This window comes from Pan troglodytes, chromosome 1, assembly GCF_028858775.2.
Source record: "Pan troglodytes isolate AG18354 chromosome 1, NHGRI_mPanTro3-v2.0_pri, whole genome shotgun sequence".
Taxonomy (NCBI): Eukaryota; Metazoa; Chordata; class Mammalia; order Primates; family Hominidae; genus Pan; species Pan troglodytes.
Window position 1 is genome coordinate 52154164 of NC_072398.2, and position 26281 is coordinate 52180444.

The 26281-nt window shown below is 34.9% G+C and overlaps 1 protein-coding gene across 3 annotated transcripts in view; it reads right to left on the reverse strand.

Annotated features, from left to right (window-relative positions):
• Window positions 1-1676: 1676 nt before the first annotated feature.
• The window catches only part of CFHR4 (complement factor H related 4), a 41738-nt gene continuing 17133 nt past the window's right edge, over window positions 1677-26281 (reverse strand). Inside the window, exons 4-5 of one of the 3 annotated variants that reach the window (XM_024350745.2) lie at window positions 3394-3576; window positions 1677-2416 (exon numbers count right to left, since the gene is read on the reverse strand). In XM_024350745.2, coding sequence (XP_024206513.2) covers window positions 2217-2416; window positions 3394-3576 — 383 coding nt within the window. In that variant the 3' untranslated portion in view covers window positions 1677-2216. The remainder of the gene's footprint in view (window positions 2417-3393; window positions 3577-26281) is intronic. The other 2 variants (XM_054657002.2, XM_054657000.1) reach the window with 2 other exon arrangements.

Genomic DNA, 26281 nt, shown 5'->3' on the forward strand with positions numbered 1-26281 from the left:
GGTTTTTATGGTTTTAGGTCTAACGTTTAAATCTTTAATCCATCTTGAATTGATTTTTGTATAAGGTGTAAGGAAGGGATCCAGTTTCAGCTTTCTACATATGGCTAGCCAGTTTTCCCAGCACCATTTATTAAATAGGGAATCCTTTCCCCATTGCTTGTTTTTCTCAGGTTTGTCAAAGATCAGATGGTTGTAGTCAGTGTGGCGATTCCTCAGGGATCTAGAACTAGAAATACCATTTGACCCAGCCATCCCATTACTGGGTATATACCCAAATGACTATAAATCATGCTGCTATAAAGACACATGCACACGTATGTTTATTGCGGCATTATTCACAATAGCAAAGACTTGGAACCAACCCAAATGTCCAACAATGATAGACTGGATTAAGAAAATGTGGCACATATACACCATGGAATACTATGCAGCCATAAAAAATGATGAGTTCATATCCTTTGTAGGGACATGGATGAAATTGGAAACCATCATTCTCAGTAAACTATCGCAAGAACAAAAAACCAAACACCGCATATTCTCACTCATAGGTGGGAATTGAACAATGAGATCACATGGACACAGGAAGGGGAATATCATACTCTGGGGACTGTGGTGGGGAGGGGGGAGGGGGGAGGGATAGCATTGGGAGATGTACCTAATGCTGGATGACGAGTTGGTGGGTGCAGCGCACCAGCATGGCACATGTATACATATGTAACTAACCTGCACAATGTGCACATGTACCCTAAAACTTAAAGTATAATAAAAATAAATAAATAAATAAATAAATTCATACCCCAAAATAAAAATAAAAAAAAAAAGGTTCTGATGGAGATTTGGGAAGATACAGTTTAAATCATGGCACTCCTTTGCTCTGACCCTTCATCAACAGATCCTACCTTCCAAGCGCCAGGTTTTAGAGATCAGATGACCATAAATACTAGAGAAATAACATTAAATATGTGGTCTGTTTTGCAAAACAGAAAAATATTGGTGCCTGCCAGGTTAATTTTAACCCCAGATTCTTTAAAATAAATGGTTTGTAATTTGATGGTGAATTCAATTACCAGCTTATAGTCAGACTTTGGAAAAGTTCTCTCTTCACCAGGTCTTAGTTGTTCTTGTTAAATGAGAATTTTATAATTGATCAAACTAACCTCTCTAGTGAATATTAAGTGATACAAATCCTAGGAAGATAGTGACAGATTTTAATTGGTTAAAAAAAATTAAGTGGTAAGATGATGTATTAGTGTTTCCCAGAGAAACAGAATGTACAGTGTGAGATGTATGTAGATAGATGAGATAGAGAGAGATATTTTTATGCTATTGGTTTACTTAATTTGTGGGTATATGCAAGTCCAAAATTCATAGGCTAATGGAGTAGAAGCTCAGACAAGGGTTGATGTTACAGTCTTGAGGTAGAACTTCTTCTCTGGGAAGCCTAAGTTTTGACTCTTATTGCTTCAATTGACTGAATGTGACCCACCCACATTATCAAGGGTAAACTTTACTTAAAGTCAACTTATTGTAGATGTTATTAACTCCATCTATAAAATACCTTCTTCACAGCAACACTTAGATTAACATTTGATTAAATAACTAGGCTTGATAGCCTAGGCAAGTTGACACATAAAACTAGCCATTGCAGCTGCTAATTCTCACCAAAACACAAATTATTTTGATTATCTATGTGGATATACATAGTTACAAGCTCTGAAAGAAGGCAGACATGAGCTCCCAGGCTGTGACTGTTAGGAATTGACATTTCAAGATACCTGGGGTAACGTCTAGATATAATTCCTTCAGTTACCAGTAATATACTATGAAGTACCAAATAGCTGGAAGGAGAATATTTAATGCTCCTACCCAAAGAAATGAAAAATGTTTGAGATAATGGATATACTAATTACCCTAACTGACCATTATACATTATATATATGGAAACATTACTATGTACTCCATGAATATATACAGTTATTGTCAATTTTTTAAAAAAGAAAAAAAAGACAATTCCTAGGTTGTTACTTAGATTTGGTGAAGATAGTCCTCACCATTGTGACACATCTCAGATTGTAATTGCATTTTCACAAATCAACACAAAACTTTATTTATGAATAAAAATGAGTAAAACAGTACTTGAAAAATGAAATTGAAAACAAATTTAATAGTAAATTCAGAAAAAGGTGTGCATTTTACTAATAGTAATGCCATTGATTCTATTTTTCTTCACAACTGGGATATACCAGTTTCCCATTCTGACACATTGCTTGAAATGAATGAGATTTTGTTGGATGATATCCAGATTTACAAACAAATTCAACTATGTCACCTGTTCTTGAATAAAGCTTTTGTTGGTTTGTCCACTTTAATTTTATGTTATATTTTTCCATAATTTCTTGTGATATTACACATGGATCTGAAAGTAGAAAAAAATGAACATAAAACATTAAGTAGTATGCAAATCTTCATAGACTCTCAGGTTTTCAAGTAGAATGTTATATGATGGTTGAGGAATTACTTCTCAAAATCCTTTTCAAACCAATGCTGTAAAAACAAAATATAGATTTAAGTAAATTTAAAATGGTAAATGATGTAAAAATGAGGTACTATGTTTAATGGATGATAATTAGATGTTATTACTGAAGATTCATAACATCAATTGTCATATTAAGATAGTTGCATTTTAGAACCTATCATTGCTGTTTTTGTTTGATTATGATATTGGTGAAAGAATCCAAACTTTCAGTAATAAGATGAACAAGAACTGGGAATCAAATAGAGAAATGTAATGACATTAATAGCTAATAATATGGTATTATTTACTTGAAATTTGAAAAGAGAGCAGATTTTAAGAGTCCTCATCTCTCTCTCTCTCTCTCACACACACACACACACACACACACTTACACACAATGGTAACCATAGGTGGTGATGAATGTGTTAATTAATTTATAGTAATCATTGCTTTATGAATATATCAAATCAACATGTTGTAGAACATAAATATGTATTCTTTTTATCAACTAAATGTTTTTAAATAAAATATAAATATAAAGAGAAAAATTTCTAAACTTTACATTCTATCATACAGACATTTGGTAGGCAAGCATTCAGCAGAATGCTTGTTTGTTAATCTGTGAAAATTCTATTACAAACAGTGAAATATCAGTTTGTATCATATAGACATTTGGTAGGCAAGCATTCAGCAGAATGCTTGTTTGTTAATCTGTGAAAATTCTATTACAAACAGTGAAATATCAGTTTGTATCATATAGACATTTGGTAGGCAAGCATTCAGCAGAATGCTTGTTTGTTAATCTGTGAAAATTCTATTACAAACAGTGAAATATCACTGATTTTTTCCAGAATCCATGAGAATATTAAAGTACTTACCTAAGCATTTTGGTGGTTCTGACCATTGTCCGTTTCTACATGTTATTTGATTGTTACCCTCAAGTTGATACAAGTTCTGGCATTGGTACTCAACTGATGAACCTGGAGCATATACTGACAATTGGAATGAAGTAATGTCTCCATTGTCAATAGGTGGAGGGGGCCCACATTTTTCTGCAGAAACTAAAAAAACATCATTTGATTTACTGGGAGAGTAAATAAAAATACAAGTTCAAATAAGGCAAATACAAACAAGGCACTTTATATTCTATCAGGGCTTTTGTGATTTGTGCTGAATGAAATGATTCCCGGAGTAAAATTTATCCTACAAACTGAAAGTTAAATTTTCAGTTCTTTTCTCCTCCCTGAATGAACACATACAGCATTAACAAAGATGACACTTTGTAGTATTCCAGGATTAAGAAATGTTTTTCTAAAGGAATACATGCTAAACAGATAGAAATCTATGACAAAACACAGAAAGTTTCTTATTTTAAATTCAACATTCTTTGGAGTTTATTGGGTCTGTAGTCATTTCATTCTTTATTTTCATTTGCCTTACAAAAGAAACATTAACTCCTTGAAAAATTTAAAGAATACAAATTAATAGAAACTAAAAGGGAATTGCTGGATTCTTGGTATTGGCAAAATGAGGAACAAACTTTTCTACCTTTTCCTTATGCTAAGTACAACTCAAATTTTGAACACAAAGTAAAAAAAAAAAAAAGGAAAAGAACATAAAAAAACTCTGAAAGATGTAGAGAATTTCAAGTTGCTGGAGACTTCAGGACTCAAGGAATGACACAGCAGGGTGTCATGTGGGTTTTCTTTTGGACTCCTTTGTATCCTGGATAGGACACTGGAGAAGACTGCAACCCAGTATTGATATGAGGTTCAGACAGAGAAAGAAAATCCCCAGAAGAGCCTACTTTCTATACCCAAAAGCCCAGGAAAAGAGCAGCCTTACAAGACAAAAATCATTTTTAACAATAACTTACATACTGTAGGAAAGATCCTAAGAAGCCAGTGACCACCCACCACACTTCCAGATAAACAGAGGTCAACTGAGGAACCTAGACTTCTACCCACATGGTCAAGTAACAAGACACTGCTCCCTTTTCCCATGACTGATGTCAGCAGAAGCCAAATGGGAAACCTGGGCTTATACCCACCATGGCAGCAATGGAACCTGCCAAATAAGATTTTTGCAATCCAGTACTCAAAATATAACACCTAAAATATCTAGAATAAATTTAAAAATTACTCTTCATATTAAGGACCAGGAAACTCTCAAAAGGGAAAAGACAATTATTAATAACAAAAGACAACACTAAGAAGACACAGATGTTGAAATTGATGATGCTTTAAAAAATCCAATAGGAATTATAAACCCAAATAGTAAAACAATAATTAAAAAAAATCCTCTGGATAGGCTTAATAATACATTGGGAGATGACAGATGAATAAATTCATGAACTTCAATACAGAGCAATATTAATTACCCAGTCTGAAAATAGACTGAAAACAGAAAGCTGAACTGAGCTTAGAGAACTTTAGAATAAGACAAACAACAACAAATAAGGAGAGGCAATCCAGAAAGAGAAGAGAAAAAGTATTGGGCTGAAAACAAAAAAATGACTGAACACTTCCCAGATTGACCATAAGGCATAAACTAATAGTGACATGTAGAACTAACGAATACTATACAATATTTTTCTCATAACTTGAAAAAATATACATCTATTTTGACTTAATTACATTAAACTATTCCAAATCTATCAAAAATACAAGAAGGGAATGATATTAGAAGACTGAGGAGATATTGGTAGCTGGAGCACTTGAGATTGCTCTCTTTTGCATTCACATCATTTATTGCACATACTTGTCACCTGATATAGTTAGGCTTTGTGTCTCCACTCACACCACTCACATCTTATCTTGAATTGTAATCCCCAGATATTGAGGCAGAGACCTGGTGGGGGGTGGTTGGATCATGGGGATGGCTTCCCCCATGCTGTTCTCATGATAGTGAGTGAGTTCTCATGAGATCTGATGGTTTTATAAGTGTTTGGAAGTTCCTCCTTCGTCCACTTGTCTCTCTCCTGCTGCCTTGTGAAGAAGTGCCTGCCCCTGCTTCTGCCATGATTGTAAGTTTTCTGAAGCCACAGCCATGTGGAACTGTGAGTCAATTAAACCTATTTTATTTATTTATTATTATTATTTTTTTGAGACAGAGTCTCGCTCTGTCACCCAGACTGCAGTACAGTGGCACTATCTCGGCTCACTGCAGCCTCTGCCTCCCCAGCTCAAGTGATTCTCATGCCTCAGCCTCCCAAATAGCCGAGATTACAGGAGTGCACCACCATGCCCAGCTAATTTTTATATTTTATCAAAGACAGAGTTTCACCATGTGGGTCAGGCTAGTCCCAAATTCCTGACCTCAAGTGATTCACCTGCCCCTGTCTCCCAAAGCGCTAGGATTACAGGTGTGAGCCACCATGTCTGGCCAAACCTATTTTACTGATATATTACCCAGGTTGGAGAAGTTCTTTATAGCAGTGTGACAGTGGACTAATACAGTAGATTGGTACAGTGGGCACTGCTATAAAGATACCTGAAAATGTGGAAGTGACTTTGGAACTGGGTAACAGGCAGAGGTTGGAACAGCTTAGGGGGCTCAGAAGAAGATAGGAAGATGAGGGAAAGTTTGGAACCCCCTTGAGACTTGTTCAATGGTTTTGACCAAAATGCTTATAGAGATATGGACAATGAAGTCCAGGCTGAAGTGGTCTTAGATGGAGATGAGAAACTTATTAGGAACTGGAGCAAAGGTCACTCTTGCTATGCTGTAGCAAAGAGACTAGTGTCAATTTGCCCCTGCCCTAGAGATGTGTGGAACTTTGAAGTTGAGAGCGATGATTTAGGGTAACTGGAGTAGGAAATTTCTAAGCAGCAAAATGTTCAAGAGTGACAGAGTATAAAAGTTTGCAAAATTTGCTGCCTGACCATGTGGTAGAAGAGAAAACTCATATTCTGGGGAGTAATTCAATCCTGCTGCAGAAATTTGCATAAGTTACAAGAAGCCAAATGTTAATAGCCTAAGACAATGGGGAAAATGACTCCAGGGCATGTCAGAGATCTTTGAGGCTTTCCCCATCACAGGCCCAAAGGCCTAGGAGGGAAAAATATTTTCATGGGCCTGGGCCCTGCTGCTGTGTGCAGCCTCACGACCTGGTGCCCTGCTGAGTCCTAGCTGCTCCAGCTCCCGCCGTGGCTAAATGGGGCCAACATATAGCTCAGGTCATTTTTTCAGAAGGTGCAAACCTCGAACTTTGGCAGCTTCCACATGGTGTTGTGCCTGTGGGTGCACAGAAGACAAGATTTGAGGTTTTTTTTGGTTCCAGGTGGGAACCTCTTCCTGGATTTCTGAGGTTGTGTGGAAACTTCTGCATGTTTAGGCGGAAGTCTGCAGGGGTGGAGTCTGCAGGTTCATGGAGAACCTCTGCTAGGGCAGAGTGGAAGGGAAATGTAGGGTTGGAACCCCCACACAGAGTCACCACTGAGGCACTGCCTAGTGGAGCTATGAGTAGGGGGCTACTCTCCTCCAGACCACAGAATGGTAGATACACCAACAGCTTGTACTATGCACCTGGAAAGGCTGCAGGCACTCAATGCCAGCCCATGAGAGTAGCCCTGGGGGCTGAACCCTGCAAAGCCACAGAAGTGGAGCTACCCAAGGCCTTGGAAGCCTACCCCTTGCACCAGTGTGTCCTGGATGTGAGATGAGGAGTCAAATGAGACCTTTTTTGGAGATTTAAGATTTAAGGAGTGCCCTGCTGGGTTTTGAACTTGTGTGGGGACTGTAGCCCCTTTCTTTTGGCCAGTTTCGCCCATATGGGCAGAAAGTTGGAGGGAAATTATAAAGCAAATTATTCCCAATTTTACCAAATGGGTAACTAAATATCAAAGACTTTTTAAAAAACCCATCTTCTAGGTTTTTTGAACCTTTCCATTATTCTCAACTCCATCACTAGTATGTTTATAAAAACTAACTCATTATGAATATCTTCTGATTCAATTAGAAATAGTTATGTATATGAATATGTGTTTATTTTTCTTATTTAATCATCTTTCATTAATGGTTAGTTCATAAAAGTATATATTAATTCTTATGTAAACTACATAATTGACATTCAAGACGAAGTAAATAATCCAAATAAATCAAGTATACACAAAAAAATTGAAATATTTTCTAATAATCTCATAAATATTTAAAGTAACTAGTTTTATGTACTGTTATAGGCACTTTAATGGTTTGATTGCAGTTTACTCAAGCAAATCCCACTAGAATGTGACTCATTTCACTTATATAAAACTTGTATCCCTAAATCTCTGTATTTTATTCCAATATTTGGATGGCAATTCTTTATTGATTATCATCTTTTAAAAAATCTAATTGTAAAAACAAAATGCCATTGAAAACAATTGATCTGTCTGGGTACAGTGGCTCATGACTGTTACATCAGCACTTTGGGATACCAAGGTTGGTGGATCGCCTGAGGTTGGGAGTTGGAGACCAGCCTGGCCAATTTGGTGAAACCCTGGCTCTACTAAGAATACAAAAATTAGCTGGGTGTGGTGACACATGCCTGTAATCCCAACTACTCAGGAGGCTGAGGCACAAGAATTGCTTGAACTTTGAAGGTAGAATTTGCAGGGAGCCAAGATCCCACCATTGTACTCCAGCCTGGGCAACACAGTGAGACTCTGTCTCAAAAAATAAATAAGTAAATAAGTAAGTAAGTAAATAAATAAATAAATAAATAATCTTGGCTGATGTAGGGTTTCCCAGCTGCTTTATTCATATAAGGTTATTGCATGGTGTTGTAAACGGAATAACAGCCCCCAGAGATTGCACTGCACTAATCCCTGCAACATAGATTACCATAACTTGCAAAATGTTACCTTACATGAAAAAACAGACTGTGCAGCTATCATTAGGAGTCTAGTTGCCCTGAAACTTTATTAACTCTCCACAGCGTTCTTGAGCTACCATTCAACCTTGGACATAGAGTGTTCCGCTAAATTCTTCCACTTTGGAGATTCTGACTTCCTCCATCTACTCTGATAACCTCAATATGTTGCCTTATGCTTTTGGAATAAGGGACAGGCAGAGAGGGAAAGGTAGCAATATTCTGAGAACTTGAACAAAAAGATGTGTTCTTTGTCAGATTAAATAAAATGTGCTAAGTTTTGAAGCAAGTTTATTTTGGCAACTTAGTTTCTAAATGTCATTACCCACTGAATGGAACCAGAACTTATTGGAGGTATGGTTGATTCTAGTTCTTAGACGGGGAAAACATGAATTAAACCCCTGATATTTTTTGTGTCACAAAGCAACAGACTTAATCAAAGCCTAACAAAGTCTTACAGACTGTACACAAGAGCCAGCTTGTATGGGATACAGCTGGTCAAACTTAATTTGTCAAGCTTCTAAATTATAATTGTTGGGCTGACAATAGCCATCATCCCACGAAATGAAGAGAGCTTGTTCATGACATAGAGAGAGCATGGAAATATTTATGCCATCACTGAAGGCTATAAATCCTAAACCCTATTCAATCACTGCAATTTTCTGGTATTCATAACATTTGTTCTTTTTTTTTTTTTTTTTGCAAATGTTAATAGTGTTTAATCCCCTAGTAATAGAAAGAGGCTATGACTTAACTGTTTACTGAAAAACTGTCACAGTTTCAGCTGTTTTAAGAAGACTCAATTTTCTAGAAGTGTAAATTTAGTGAAGACAGGGTCTCACTCTGTTGCCCAGGTTGAAGTGCACTGGTGCAGTCATAGCTCACTGCAGCCTTGAACACCTGGGCTCAAGTGATCCTCCTACTTCAGACTTACCAGTGGCTGGGACTAGAGGCACACACCACTGTGCCCTGCTCTAGAGGTTTAAAATTAAGAATTAAAGGTGTGGAATAATATTTGATAACATAACATCTTTTGAAAGGCATACCACGGATTCTATTTCCTATTGGATGGAATAGCTGGTATCAACATAACCTCCCACTGGAAAAAAATTAGAAAACTGTACAAAATATATTTCAAGAACACTGGAAATCACCCAGCACATGACCGTGATGACTAAGAAAATGAAAAAAACTTGAAACCCCAAACTACCATAGCACACAGCCCCATCTGTTTGCTGACAGGCTGTTTCTAGACTCTGTGCTGTGAGGGAGAACCCAGCAAGAACTCAATGGTCTTCTTTAGTTGAGACTAATAAGGTCAGTCTTGGAGACTATGGTGGCCTTAATTAAAGGAAATCATTTAAATCTTTCTTTATTTTTATTTTTAACAGTCTTGCTCTGTCGCCAAGGCTAGAGTGCAGTGGCGCGATCTCAGCTCACTTCAACCTCTGCTTCCCGGGTTCAAGTGATACTCCTGCCTCAGTCTCCTGAGAAGCTGGAATTACAGGTGTGTGCCACTACATCCGGCTAATTTTTTGAATTTTTAGTAGAGAAAGCATTTCATCATGTTGGCCAGGTTGGTCTCCAACTCCTGGTCTCAAGTGATCTGCGCACCTTGGCCCTCCAAAGTGCTGGGATGAAGGTGTGAGCCACCCCACCCGGCCAAAAATTATTTTTCTTAGTCAACGATAATTTCAAACCTGAAGTGAGTTTTTCATAGTTTAGGTTTGTTTCTAAAAATCGTTTTTCCCACTAAAAGGCACTGGAATTTCATACAGAAATTATTGAAAGTTAGTCTGTAGTAGGAAAAGTCAAGGAAAGCATGGGACTTTTTGTTATGCCAAAGCTTAATGGGGGCACATGAAATATACACAAAAGCCAGCTTCTTAGTGAGATTTGAAACACATTTGAGCATCCCAAAGAAGTACAATGGCAATTAATTGTAATGCATTGGGTACTGAAAATGATCAGTTTAAAAGGGATTTAGAAGCAACCCTGCTCTACATTACTAATTGTCACCCTTGACACTTTGTTACGGCAACTCTAGTAGATGAATATAAAATTTATACAATTCTGAAAGGATATTCATAATTAAAAATAACGTTCTTGACAACCTATCTTTAAATAAGTATAAATAACTTATGACTTAATGGAAGAAATAATGGCCAATACAAATTCAATGAACATTATAATAGGTTACAATTACAAATTTTCTGTCGAGTTTGTCTTTCAAATAGTGTGGTTTCCAAAAGAATTGGTGTGCCGATTTTATTGTTCAGAACTGAAATATCAACTACCATTAAAAAAATTTTATTAGCATAAGCAATTCACAAAGTATGTCCTTCATTAATGATATGAAAAATATTTCTTAGATTTGATTTACTAGATTCTGAATATAGATGAATACAGATATATATACACATAAAGTATTCAAGAAGACAAAAATCAGCAGGAAAATACACCCAAGATATAATTACCAAATTCTGATGAATAGCCTCTAAAATCTGTGTGGTGGCTACATATATATATACTCTTGAGTAAAAAGTAAAAAATTATTTTTAGTTATTAATGTTCTTTTAATAAATTGTGTAAATATCATGGTATTCATCTGCTAGAGCTACCATAACAAAGTACCACTGATTTCATAGAAATTTATTTTCTCACAGTTCTGGAGGCTAATAGTTTGAGATAGAGCTTTCAACAGGATTGGATTCTTCTGAGACCTCTTCCTTTGCCTTGTAAATGGTTGTATTCTTTCTATGCCTTGCGTGATCTTTCTCTATATGGTGTGTTCTTATTTTCTCTTCTTATATAGACACCAGTTATATTGGAGTAGGACCCACCTGAATCATTGACCTTTAACTTAATTACATTTTTAAGCACTCCTTCTCCAAATGCAGTCACATTCTCAGGTATTGGGAATTTGGACTTTAACAAATGAATTTTGGTGGGATGCAGTTGAGCCAATGCTACTGAATACACAAAGATGTTTCTCTCTAACCAAGACGTTGAAAGTAACCCAATGAGTTACTTTCTCCTTTGAGAAATATAGGTGCGACCCAAATTTACAAGACATTTTGCTCAAGTTTACTCTTACAAAAAGTTCATTGGAGGAGACAAGTTTTCAACTGGAATATCAGATAAGGAAGAATTTGTCATCATTCATTTTTTATAGTGCTTTTAAGAAAGTAAGTAAGAAAGTATAGTGCATATGCTTCTCTAATTCCAGTCATTTCAAAATGGTACTACTTTTTTCTTTTCATTCTACTTTAATCTATTTAATCTTTATTTGAAAAAAATGTACCTGTATCAGTTCAGTTAACAAAGGAAATAACAGGAGAATTTCCTTTTCTTTCCATTTTGGCACAGATCAAGTTTGATTTTGCACAAGAAATAAAACTAGCAAATCATGTGATAGATAACACTGTAAAACCTAAAGCTCTTTACCTAGAATCAAATAAAGTGGCATAGCTTTGAGAAGAGAGGCTGAGGGAAAAGATACTCTCATAAATTGATAATTGGATTTCCAGTATTACCCTCCACTACATTTGTTGAAATATTATGAAGTTTTGGATAATTACAAAATTTATATTCTTCATTAATGGCCACAAACCCTTGATTGTCCATGATTTTTGACCCATGTGGTTCCACTGCTAATGTTACGAGATAGTTCTTTAATATGCAAGGCCTGCATTCAAAAAGATAGTTAATATAGAAAATATATGACTGTTGAGGAGAAAACAAATCAGTGAACAATAACATAAAGCTATAAAAAATAATTATTTATGTATTTATTTATTGAACATTTGCTAGTGAGCTCAGAAATGCAAAATTTACTGTCATTTAAAAGTAAGTTAAGTATATAGTCTACTTTTTGATTACATTCATGTTGTGATTTACATGTTGCTAATCTTGTTGAAATATTAAGTTCATATTAATGTTAATTCATTTTAGCAGCTTTCTTAAGGTATTATAGAAATAAAAGAAACTGCAGAATTTAAAATGTACTATTTGATGTTTTGATATATGAATCTATAAAAAATCACCATCTGTAAGATTATGAAAATATCAGTCACTCCCCTTGCATTACAAATAAGAAACTTCTGAACGTTTTAAGGTTAGAATCTGTCTAGTGACATGTTTCCTACTTAAAGTTTCATGAGTATATTCACATATCTCCATAATCAATATTAAATGTCTTTTACACTGTAGAACTTATAAAACAAAGAAAATATTATTCATTGTTTAAGTTAAAATGAGATAATTTTTCATAAAATTAATTTCTGTTATAGTCTTACAAAATATGCTATTTCTACTAGCATAGTGAATAAATCCTCTTTGGTTCATAAAAAATTGTAGACATGGAGACATAGGAAGCTAGATATTACATGAAGTTACATTTAAGATGGGAGCTGAGTGTTTAGATCTCTTTCAATTTAGCTTGTCCATTAGCATAGGAAACCCACAAGGTGAGAATGACATTAATTAGTAACAACATGTTAGATATTCTCAGTAGTATAGTAATGCAAAAGTTTCAGTTGTACTGTTTGGAGTTTGAAATCTTTCATTATTAGTTACCAAGGGTGATTCCGAATTTGAGGAAACTACCACGAAGCTAGGCCTTTAAGTTCACTTAGTAAATATCAAAGTTCAGAGAGTTTGCAAAATGCTTCAATAATTCCAGTTAGTGGTTTCACAACCATCTGTGGAATTGATTCCCTGAAATGTACGTGTAAAATATTATTTAGGGACAGTAATGGACTGAATCCAAAAGTAATATAAAACATTAATTTATTTTATTTCTCATTTTTTGAGTAAAGAGAGTATCAATAAAGGGAACGAAAGGCTTCTGCAACTATTGGAAGAACTGAGGGAACAAAGGTCAAAAATGCTATTTCCAGAAAATTCCAAAGTTCAGGAATCTTAGTGATGCCCCACTAATTATCCATTGTACTGCAGTGGATGTTTTTTAGGAAAACTTCCAGAAGCAAGGAAAGCTACTGTTGGTGATCTCAGCTGCTACCAGCAGCTGCTACCGGATAATGCCTTGTCTTTCACTTGGTCCAAGTTTTCTTTAGGTACATCTCATGGGGGAATCTAAGGGAGAAGCAAGCTAAAATACAAATACAGCTACAAATACAAATACAAGCTAAAAATAAAATAGCTTGTAAAATACAAATACAAGCTAAAATAAAAATTCCTAATACAGATCGTATTAGGAATAAATAGAAAATCAAAACAAACAAATAATGAGTAAGTTGATTAAATCAGTAATAAAATTCACCTATCAAAAAAGCCCAACACCTGTTATCTTCACTGCTGAATTCAACCAAACAGTATAAAAAACTAGTAGTATTGTTTCTCAAACTATGCATAAAATAAAGATGGGTAGACATACACAAACCAATAGATGTAACATATCACAATAACAGAATGAACAAAAGTATATGATCATTTTAATAGAAGTACTAAAAACATTTGAGAAACTTTGACATTTCTTCGTGATAAAGAGTCTCCACAAATTAGGCAGAGCAGAGCCAGATGGTGGAATAGGAGACACCAACCATTCCCCTTCAAAGATACCAAGTTAACAACTATGTACACAGAAAAAAAAAAAACACCTTCATAAAATGAAAACATTATCAGATTGGCACTCATAGTACATGGTTTTAACTTCATATCCCTGAAAGAGGCACGTAAGAGATAGGTCAGAAAATCTTGAGTCACTGACACTACCCTTTCCCCTCTCCCCACACTTGCAGCTGTGCCATGGTGTACAGAGCCTTGCTCTAGGCACTGACGGAGGGAGAACATAGCAATTGTGAGGCATTGAACAAAATGCTGTGCTGTTAGAGCAGAAAGGAAAACCAAACCAAACTGAGCTAACCCCTTCCCATGGAGGGAGTATTTAAACCAATGCTAGCCATGACAGTATTGCTGACCGCAGGGGTCTGAAATCAAGTTCCCACAAATCTTGCCACCTAGGGCTACCTACCATGCATTGTGTCTCTAAATAAACTAGAAAGACAGTCTAGGACATAAGGACTGCACACGTATGTGAGTCCTAGTGCTGAACTAGGCTCAGAGACTATGGATTGGGGGAAGACACAGAATATTCAGAGACACCAACTGCACCAGCTGAGGCAGCCAAGAGCGTGCTGGCATCACCCAACCCCTAACCCCAGGCTTCACATTTCCCAGCTCCAAAAGAAACCCCTTCCTTCTGCTTGAGGAGAGGAGAGGGAAGAACGGGGAAGACTTTGTCTTACATCTTGGATATCAGCTCAGACAAAGCAGGACAGGGCAACTGTCAAAGGAATGAGGCCCCTGCTTTAAGCCCTAGCTCCCAGATGACATTTCTTGACATACCCTGAACCAAAAGGGAACCCAATGCCCTGAAGGAAATGATGCAGTCCTGGCAGCATTCACCCAGCCTAACTGAAGAGCCCTTGGCCCTCAATAACCTGCAGTGATACCCAGATACTATGTTGAGGGCCTTAGGTGAGCCTCTGAGACTTGCTGGCTTCAGTTACCAGCATGGCCACAGGGGGTAGAGAACCACCTGGGCTCCCAGGGTCCCCAGTTCCTGGACTTGACTGGTGGGTGGCATTTTTGGACATACCGTGGACCAGATGGGAGCCCAGTTCCCAGAAGGGTGAATCCTAGGCTAGCCAGCATTCACCACAAACTGACTTAGGAGCACCTAAACCTTAAGGGAACATCAGCAGTTGTCTGGCAGTACTCCTCATGGCCTGGAGTGGTGTTAGACCATAGGGTGAGGCTCCTCTGACTTTGGAAAGGGGAGGGAACAGCGAGGAGGATTTTTTTATATTATTATACTTTAAGGTTTAGGGTACATGTGCACAACGTGCAGGTTAGTTACATATGTATACATGTGCCATGTTGGTGTGCTGAACCCAGTAACTCGTCATTTAACATTAGGTATATCTCCAAATGCTATCCCTCCCCCCTCCCCCCACCCCACAACATTTTAACTTGCAATATGACTGCCAGCCCGATACAGTACCACATAACATCAAACAGACATCTAAGGTTTTTGAAACTGGTCCCCTAGAAACTACCCTGGTCCAGGGGCCCTCATCACCCTGAATTCTCTCAGATCATGTGCAAGACCATCAATACAGTACCCCCAGAAGTCTGCAAGAACCACTGCATTGCTGGGATTTTGACACCCTGTAAAGAAGTTACAGCTTAGGTCACAACACCCAAGTCCTTTCAAACATGTGGAACATCTTGCCAAGAAGGATGGTTACAATTAAGCCCAGACAGTGAAGAAAACAATAAATACCTAACTCTTCAGTGCCCAGACACAGAAGAATATCTGCTAGCATTAACGCCATCCAAGAAAACCCGACCTCACCAAATGAACTAAACAAAGCACCAGGGAACAATCCTAGAGAAACTGAGATATGTCACCTTTCAAACAACGAATTCAAAATAGTTTTGTTGAAGAAACTCAAAGCAAATCAAGATAACACAGAGAAGGAATTCTGAACTCTATCAGATAAATTGAACAAAGAGATTGAAATAATTTTAAAAAATCAAGCGGAGATTCTGGAGCCGAAACATGCAATTGACATACTGAAGAAGATATTACACGTGCTATTCTTTAATAGCAGAATAGATCAAGCAGAAGAAAGAATTGTTGAGCTTGAAGACAAGCTATGTGAAAATACACAGTCAGAGGAGACAAAAAAATAAAGAATTAAAAACAATGAAGTATGCCTACAGTATCTAAAAAATAACCTCCAAAAAGCAAATCTAAGAGTATTCACCTTAAGGAAGAAGTAGAGAACGAGATAGGAGTAGAAAGTTTATTCAAATGGATAATCACAAAGAACTTCCCAAACCTAGAGAATGATATCTATATCTACAAGAAGGTTATAGAATGCCAAGCAGATTTAACCCAAAGAAGACTACCTCAACTCATTTAATAATCAAATTCTCTAAGGTCAAGGATAAAGAGACTATTCTAAAATCAGTAAGAACAAAGAAATAAATAACATACAATGGAGCACCAATACATCTGGTAGCAGGCTTTTTAGAGGATTCCTTACAGGAGTGATATGACACATGCTGACAGAAAAATAACGTTTATCCTAGAGTAGAATATCTGGTGAGAATATCCCTTAAACATAAAGAAGAAATAAAGACATTCTCAGATAAGGAAAAGGTGAGGAATTTTATTATGCCAGACCTGTCCTACAAGAAATGCTAAAGGGAATATTTCCATCAAAAAACGAAATTCATGAACAATAAATAATCACCTGAAGACACAAATCTCACTGGTAATAGTAAGTACATAGAAAAATACAGAATATTAAAACACTGCAACTGGGTTGTGTAAGCTAATATCCTAAGTAGAAAGACTAAATAATGAACTAATGAAACATAATAACTACAGATTTTCAAGACATAGTCTGTGCAATAAGATAAAAATAGAAACAACAAAAAGTTTGAAAGCAGAAGGGAAAATTAAGGTGGAGAGTATTTATGAGTTTTCTTTGGCTTGTTTGTTTATGCAAACAGTGTTAAGTTGTTTTCTGGTTATAAGATAGTATTTGCAATCCTTATGGTAAGTTGAAACAAAAAATTAAAGAATCTGGAAATTAAAGAATATGCCCCTGAATGCACAGTGGATCAATGAAGAAATTAAAATATTTTGTGAAACAAATGATAATGGAAACACAAAACCTATGGGATATAGCAGTTTTAGTACCAAGAGAAAAATTTATAGCTATAAGTGACTACATAAAAAAGAAAGGAAAAACTTCAAATAAACAATTTGGTGATTCATGTTAAAGAATTAGAAAAGGAAGGGCAATCCAAACCCAAAATTATTAGAAGAAAATAAATAATAAATATCACAGCAGATAAACTTGAAATTGAAATGAATAAAATACAAAGATCAATGAAACATAAGTTGTTATTTTAAAATATTAAAGATGCTGATAAACCTTTATCCAGACTAAGAGAAAAAGAGTGAGAATTCAAATAAATAAAATCAGAAATGAAAAGGAAACATTACATCTGATCCTGGAGAAATTCAAAGAATCATTATTAGCCACTATGTGGAATGATATTCCAATAAATTGGAAAGTCTAGAAGAAATGGACAAATTCCTAGACACATAAAACCTATTAAGATTGAAGCAGAAAGAAATCCAAAACCTGAACAGATCAATTATTAATACAAGTAATGAGATCAAAGCCAGAATAAAAAGTTCCATAGTAAAGAAAAGCTCAGGACATATTGGCTTCACTGTTGAATTCTCCCTAACATTTAAAGAAGAACTAGTACCAATTCTACTCTAACTATTTTGAAAAATAGAGGAGGAGGAGGAGCAAATACTTCCAATGTGAGGCTAATATTACCCTGAAAAGAAAATAAGACAAAGACACATGAAAAAAAGAATACTACAGGTCAATATCTCTGACAAACGTAATTGTAAAAATTCTCAACAAAAGAATAGCAACAAATTTAACAGCATACTAGAAAGATCACTCAACATGACCAAATGGGATTTATCCTTGAGATGCAAAGATGGCTCAACATACACAACTCAATCAATGTAATACATCATACCAACACAATGAAGGATATAAACCACATGATTATTTCAATTGATTCCAAAAAGGCATTTGATAAAATTCAAAATCCTTCATGATAAAACACTAAAGAAAACTGAAGATAGAAGGAACACACCCAAACATAATCAAAGCTGCATTTGACAGACACACAGCTACTCTCATGCTGAATGGAGAAAGTCTGAAATCATTTCCTCAAAGTACTGGAACATGACGAGGATACCCAGTTCACCACTGTTATTCAACATAATACTGGAAGTCCTGGCTACAGCAGTTAGACAAGAGAGGGATATAAAGGTATCCAAATTGAAAAGAAAGAAGCCAAATTATCTTTGTTTGCAGATGGTATAACTTTTTTTTGATAAACGTAAGGTAATCACCAGAAAAGTATTAGAACTGATAAACAAGTCCAGTAAGGGTGCAAGATATAATATCAACATAAAAAACCACTAGTATTTGTATATGCTGACAGCAAACAATCTGAAAAAAATCCTAAAGGTAATCCCATTTACAGTAACCACAGATAAAATTAAATAATTAGATATTAAGCAAAGAAGTCAAAGATCTCTATAAGAAAAACAGTAAAACACTAAAAATAGAAGTTGAAGAGGACACCAAAAAAAAAAGATATTTCATGATCATCGACTGGAAGGATCAATATTGTTATAATGTCCATACTACCCAAGGCAATCTACAGATTCAAGAAATCACTATGAAAATACCTGGGACATTCTTCACAGTAATAGAGAAAAACAATCCTAAAATTTTTATGGTACCACAAAAGCTAAAGGTACCCAAAATAGCTAAAGCTATCCTAAGCAATAAAAACAAAACTGAAGGAATAACATTACCTGACTTCAAATTATACTACAGAGTTTTAGTAACTAAAACAGGATAGTACTGGCAAAAAACAGACATACAGTCTAATGGAACAGAATAGAAAACACAGAAACAAATGTACACATCTACAGTGAATGCATTTTTGACAAAGGGACGCTGTGGAAAAGACAGTCTCTTCAATTAACAGTTCTAGGAAAACAGGATTTTCATATGCAGAAGAAGGAAACTAGACCTCTATGTTTCACCATATCCAAAAATCAAATCAAATGGATAAAGACTTAAGTCTAAGACCTCAAACTATGAAACTTCTACCAGAAAACACTGGGGAAAATCTCAAGGACTTTGTTCTGGGCAAAAATTTCTTCAGCATTAACTCACAAGCACAGGCAAGCAAAGCAGAAATGGACAAATGAGATCACATCAGGTTAAAAATGTTCTGCACAGCAAAGGACACAATGAACAAAGTGAAGAAATAACACTGAGTGGGACAAAATATTGCAAACTACCCATCTGACAGGGGATTAATAACCAGAATAATTAAAGAGCTCAAACAACTCTATCAGAAATCATCTAATAATCAGATCAAAAAAGGGCAAAAGATCTGAATATAGATTTCTTAAAAGGATACATTCAAATGGAAAACAGACATGTGAAAAGATGATCAACATAACTGATCATCAGAGAAATGCAAATCAAAACTACAGTGAGATATCATCTCACTCCAGTAAAAATGGCTTATATGGAAAAGAGAGAAAATAGCAGATGCTAATGAGGATGTGGAGAATAGGGAAATCTTGTACACTGTTGGTGGGAAGGTAAATTAATACAACCACTATGGAGAACAGTTTGGAGGTTTCTTAGAAAACTAAAAATTGAGCTACCTTATGATCCAGCCATCCTAATGCTGTGTATACACCAGCAGTGTACGGAAATCAGTGTATGGAAGCGATATCTGCACACCTATGTTTGTTGCCTCACTGTATACAATAGCTACGATTTGGAAGCCACCAAAGTGTCCATCAACAGATGAATGAATAAATAAAATGTGGCACACATACACAATGGAGTACTACTTTGCCATAATAAAGAATGAGATCCAATCATTTGCAACAACATGGATGGAACTGGAGATCATTATTTTAAGTGAAATTAGCCAGGCACAGAAATACAAACCTCACATGTTCTCACTTATCTGTGGCATCTAAAAATCAAAACAATTGAACTCTTGGACATAGAAAGTTGAAGGATGGTTACTAGAGACTGTGAAGGGTGGTATAGGGCTAGAGGGGAGATGGGGATGGTCAATGTGTACCAAAAAAAAAAAAAATAGAGAAAATAAATAAGTCCATCTATTTGACAACACAATCGGTTGGCTATAGTCAATGATAACTTACTTATACATTTTAAAATAACTTATACAGTATTATTGGATGGTTGGAACTCAAAGGAAAGATACTTGAGGGCATGTATACCCCATTCTCCATGATGTGCTTATTTCACATTGTATGCCTGTATCAAAACATTCTAAGTACTCCATCAATACATACACCTACTGTACACCTATGATGTGCACATGAAAATTTAAAAACATATGTATAGAAGAAAAGTACCCCAATACCATAAATAGCATATATGAGAAACCCATAGGTAACTTTTATATTCCATGGCTGTCATCACAATGTGTTATTGGCATTGACCAGAGTAGAATAAAACACTACTAGATATGTAAAGAAGCAGAAAATACGGCCCATATTTAGAAGAAAAAGATCTATCAATAATGCTAAAGACAAACCATATAGTAAATATAGTGAAATAAGCAAAACCTCCCCCATAACTTTAAAATAACTGCAAAACATAAGATAAAAATCTTCAGGAAAATATATACGTAAATGTTGAAGAGAGGTGGAATTTCAGTTGAATAATGACATTTAGCCAAGTATAACAGGTTACTGAAAACATTTTCAGTTATAATGAAATTTTACTCTATCTGTAAGTAGTGCTCGTAAAAACTTTATAAAAGTATTGTAATTTTAAAAACTATTGTTAGTATTTTAAAGATGGTTGTTTTTGAAACTCTATAAAAAGGAGAAATAAATATTTTTGAAAATAATTTTATTTGTCCAAGTGTCCCAACCTTTTGCAACATCTGTGATTGGTCAGAAATATGGATAATAATAAACTTTAAAATACAGCACAAGGTGTTTTCAAAGTTCTTTGCATAAAATATAATCAGAAATTACTGACCAAGGACCTTAGTGAAGAACACCAGGAATCCACTAATATTGTTAAGTGTGCTATTAACAAAAAAAGAGTAAGCCCCTTCATTAATTACTTTTTAAAGTATAGCATAGCAAAAAACCTTGACTATCCAAAATGACACACAAAAGTAAGTAGGTTCCTCAGCGGTTATTTAGGAGGTTATATGACTTTATGTATTAGTTGATAGTATTTTAATTTTTTCAATATTCAGTGAATACAAAGTGAAATACCCAAACTGAAACGTGCTTCATACTTTTATCTTTTTTTACACAAAATTTCTCCTATGGAATAATTTTAGATTTACATAAAAGTTGTAAAGAGTATTCAGATAAGGTCTTTGTTAATCTGAAAATCAATAAAACAAAGATTAGATTTATTACATGAATGTCAAATGAACTTATTTTTTGTAAGATAAGCATACTTACAACAGACATTTAACTTCTCTTTCTGTAGTAGTTAGAAAGGCTAGGCTTAAATATATTAAATAGAATATATGTACTCACAGCAATATTGAAATATATAATATTATCACTATTATTATTATTATTAAGTGTGAACACCATGCTGTGAAATAGATAGTAAAATGTATTCCTCTAGTCTAACTGAAAATTTATACCCTTTGACCAACACCTCCTAGAAACACCGCCATCCCTTCAGCTTCTGGTAACCACCACTCTACTCTCACCTTCTGTAAATTTGAATTTTTTAGATTCCACATATCAATAAGATCGTGCAGGATTTTTCTTTGTGTTGACTTTATTTTAGATAGCATAATGTCCACTAGATTCATCCACGTTTTCCCTATTGACAAAATTGTCTTCTTTTTAGTTTGTATAGTATTCTACTGTGTGTCTATACCACATATTCTCTTTTTGTAAACATTTTCATTTATTTTTTATTGGCAAATAAAATTGCATATATTTATTATGTAAAACATATTGTGTTGAAATATGTATACATTAGATAATGGCTAAATCAAGCTAATAAATATATGCTTTACTTCACATACTTCTCATTTTTGTGTGTGGTGGGACTGCTTAAAATCTACACTAAGTAGTTTTCAAGAATACAACATATTATTGTTAACTAAAGTCACCATATTTTACAACGAATTGCACGTATAAGTGCAATCATGTGGTTTTGTCTGTCTTATTCCACCTAACTTAATGTCCTCCCTGTTTATTCTATGTTCTTGAAAATGCAGGATTTCCTTTTTTCAAAGCTGAATAGTATTACATTGTGTATATAGACCACATTTTCTTTATCTATTCATCTGTAATGGATACTTAAGTTGATTCCATATTTTGGCTATTATAAATAATGCTGTAATGAACATGGGAATGCAGATAACTCTTTGACATACTGATTCCTTTTTCTTTGTACATATATTCAGTAGTAGGATTACTGGATTGATTATATGTTCTGTTTTTCATTTTTGACAAACTCTATAGTATTTTCCATAATGGCTGTACTAATATACATTTCCATTAACAATGTGCAAGTGTGTCCTTTTCTCCAGATGTTTGATAACACTTGATTTTTTTTGTATTGTTGATAATAATACTTGTTGGCCATTGGTACGTCTTCTTTTCAGAAATGTCCATTCAGGTACATTGCCTATTTTTAAATTGGTTAATTCCTTTTTATTAGCCATTGAGTTGAGTTCCTTATATATTTTGAATATTAACACTTTATCAGATATATGGCTTGCAAATATTTTTCCAACTCATGAGTTGTCTCTTCACTCTGGGCATTGTTTAATTTGCTGTGGAGAAGCTTTTTAGTTTGATGTAATACAATGTGTGTATTTTTCCTTTTGTTGCCTATGCTTGGGGAACCAATCCAAGAAATCATAGCCCAGACCAATGTCATGTATTTTTTTCTCTTTTATTTTCCTCTAGCAGTTTTATAGTTTCAAGCTTTACATGTCAGTCTTACATATATTCTGAGTAGTTTTATGTAGTGTGAAACAGCGGATCAATTACATTCTTCTATATGTGAATATCCATTTTCCCAGCAAGATGTATTGAAGAGACTATTATTTTCCCTATGTGAGTTCTTGTCATCTTTATTGAAAATATATTGAATTCTATTCTGTTTTATTGGTGTCTTGTTTTATGCCAATGTCATGCTATCTTGCCTATAATAGCATTATATCATAACTCAAAATTTAGAAGTGTAATGCCTCCAGCTTTGTTCTTTTTAATGAAAATTACTTTGACCTTCGGGATCTCTTGTCATTTCATACATATTTTTGAACTGTTTTTCATTTTTCTGTGAAAAATGACATTAGAATTTTGATGGGGACTGCATTAAATCCTTACATCTTTTTGTGTAATATGAACATTTTACCCATATTAAATCTTGCAGTCCCTGAACATGGGCTATTTTTCTGTTTATGTGTGTCTTCTTCAATTTGTTTCATCAATATTGTATTGTTTAAAATATATAGATTTTTGAGATCCTTGGTTAAATTTACTCCTAATTTTATTTTTTGGTGTTATCAGAAAAGGAATAGTTCTTTAAATTTCTTTTTCAGACAGTTTATTGTTAGTATATAAGAAAGAAAAAAGCAAAATCTAAGAATGAAGAAAACAAGTGAAAATTAATATACAACTCTATGGATTCGGTAATAGGGTGAACCAGAGATAAGAAGTACTTAAATCATTTTTGAAAAGAAGATTCACACTCAGAGTCAACTATCTAGGGGCAAAATAAACACAAAGAAATTTTAATTTTCACTTAGTTTCATTACAACGTTTCATTACACTTTTGACATTTTCATGAATGAGTCAGTAAAGACAAATGAGAGAAGAATATATTTAATGAGCATAAACATATAGTTAGAATAAACAAGATCTAGTATTTGATAGCACAACAGGGTGACTATAGTCAAAAGTAATTTATTGCACATTTTAAAATAAAAGGGATAATTGGATTGTTTGTAACACAAAGAAAGTATAAATGCGAGAGATGATGAATACCTCATTTACCCTGATGTGATTATTACACCTTGTATGCCTGTATCAAAATATTTTATGTACCTCATACATACATAGATGTACCATATACTCACAAAAATGAAAACATGTATATACTAAAGTTGTTTTCACAGATGTATTATTAAATTTGAATTGTAAAATCCAGTGAGAACAAAAAACTTTTATATTTTATTTATATTTCAAAGATTTTACCACCAAAAATCCGTGAAAATAATTATATTTCCAAAGTATTGGACATTCCCATCTATTACCAATACTTCATGGTTCTTGAGTTCTAAATTTTATTCTGCTTTAAAAATAATCAGACTTTCTAGGAAAGGTGTATGATTTTGAATGTTGGGCAGAGGAAATATAAAGTGAACTTAGAACATGTTATGCTGAAAAAAAAAGACAGAAATACTCAGATAAAATTAGGGCACATGAGAAGCAATGAGGAGCCAGTTTCCAGAGATATCCAGATTGAATAAATCAAAATACACGACTCCAAGGTGATACAAACAACTACAACAAACAAAAAACCTTTCTGTTTTTACAAAAAGACATATTTATATTTCAAAACCTAGAAGTAATATTTTGGTCCATTAACTTCCATTTTTACTAATTAATGTAATCAATTTTTTCACCTCTATAAAAGTATCATTGGCAAATACAAATTTTTATATTCACGTTATACAACATATTATTTTGATATACATAACATTTTATGATGATTATCATAATGAAGCTAATCAAATATCCAATATCTCACCTTGTTACCTTTTGTATGAATGACATCAGAACACTTAAGAACTATTGTCTTTGTAATTTCAAATATATAATATATTATTAATAACTATAGTCATCATGCTTTACACTAGGTCTCCAGAAATTATTTGTCTTATACCTTGTATCCTCTGACTGACATCTCTCTATTTCTCCCACTGTGCAACCCCTGGTAACTATACTTCTACTCTCCATATCTATGAGCTCAGGTGTTTTTTAGATTCCAAATATAAATGACATCATGCAGCATTTGTCTTTCTGTGTCTGGTTTACTTCACTTACTTAATATCTGCCATGTTTATCAATGTTGTTAAAAAAGGCAGATTTGCCTTCTTTTTAAAGGCAGAATTTAATGTGTTCCACTGTATATATGCACCACATTTTCTTTATTCAATCATCTTTGACAGAAACATAAGTTGTTTCCATATCATAGCTATTGTGAACAATCCTGCAAAAAACATGAGAGTGCAGATATTTCTTAGACATACTGATTTTGTTTTCTTTGTTTATACACCCAGAAGTGGAATTGCTGAGTCATACGATAGTTCTATGTTTAATATTTTGAGGAACCTCCATATGGTTTTCTACAATGGCTGTAACAATCTACATTCCCACCTATAATGTACAAGTGTTTCCTTTTTTCCACATCCTAACCAACACTTGTCATGGAGCTTCAGTGAAATTATTGAAAAATTTATGGGGACAACACCCCAAAAGAAATCAGCCATTTAGAAACAGATAACTCATTTTAGGCAGAGGCAAGACAATGTTAAGGATGAAGCCCACAGCGGCAGACTAGCCACACTAATTTGTGAGAAAAAAATAATTTTGCTCACATCTGGATTAAAGACGACTGATGACTAAGAGCAGAATCAATATTCAACACCATAATTAGTTCACCTTACAAATTCTGATGGGAAAATCAATGTTAAAGCAAAATTTCCATTCAGTGAGACCCAAGACCATTGCACCCAGATGAGGTGTAGTAGACAAGAGAAGAGTGTTTTGTTTTTGAGACTGAGTCTGGCTCCGTTGCCCAGGCTGGAGTGCTGTGGGGCAATCTCAGTTCACTGGAAGCTCCGCCTGCCGGGTTCAGGCCATTCTCCTGCCTCAGCCTCCCCAGTAGCTGGGACTACAGGCGCCCACCACCTCGCCCGCAGATTTTTTTTGTTTTTAGTAGAGACGGGGTTTCACCGCGTTAGCCAGGATAGTCTCGATCTCCTGACCTCGTGATCCTCACGCTTCGGCCTCCCAAAGTGCTGGGATTACAGGCGTGAGCCACGGCGCCCGGCCAGCAAGGGAATAGTTTTTAACAGAAAGTGTATTAAACAAGTGGGAATAAGAACCTGAAACATTTCTTCAAAGATTTGTAACAAGAGCTGAAACATGAGTTTATCAGTATGATCCTGAATACAAAACATAATCAAAGCAATGGCATACCAAA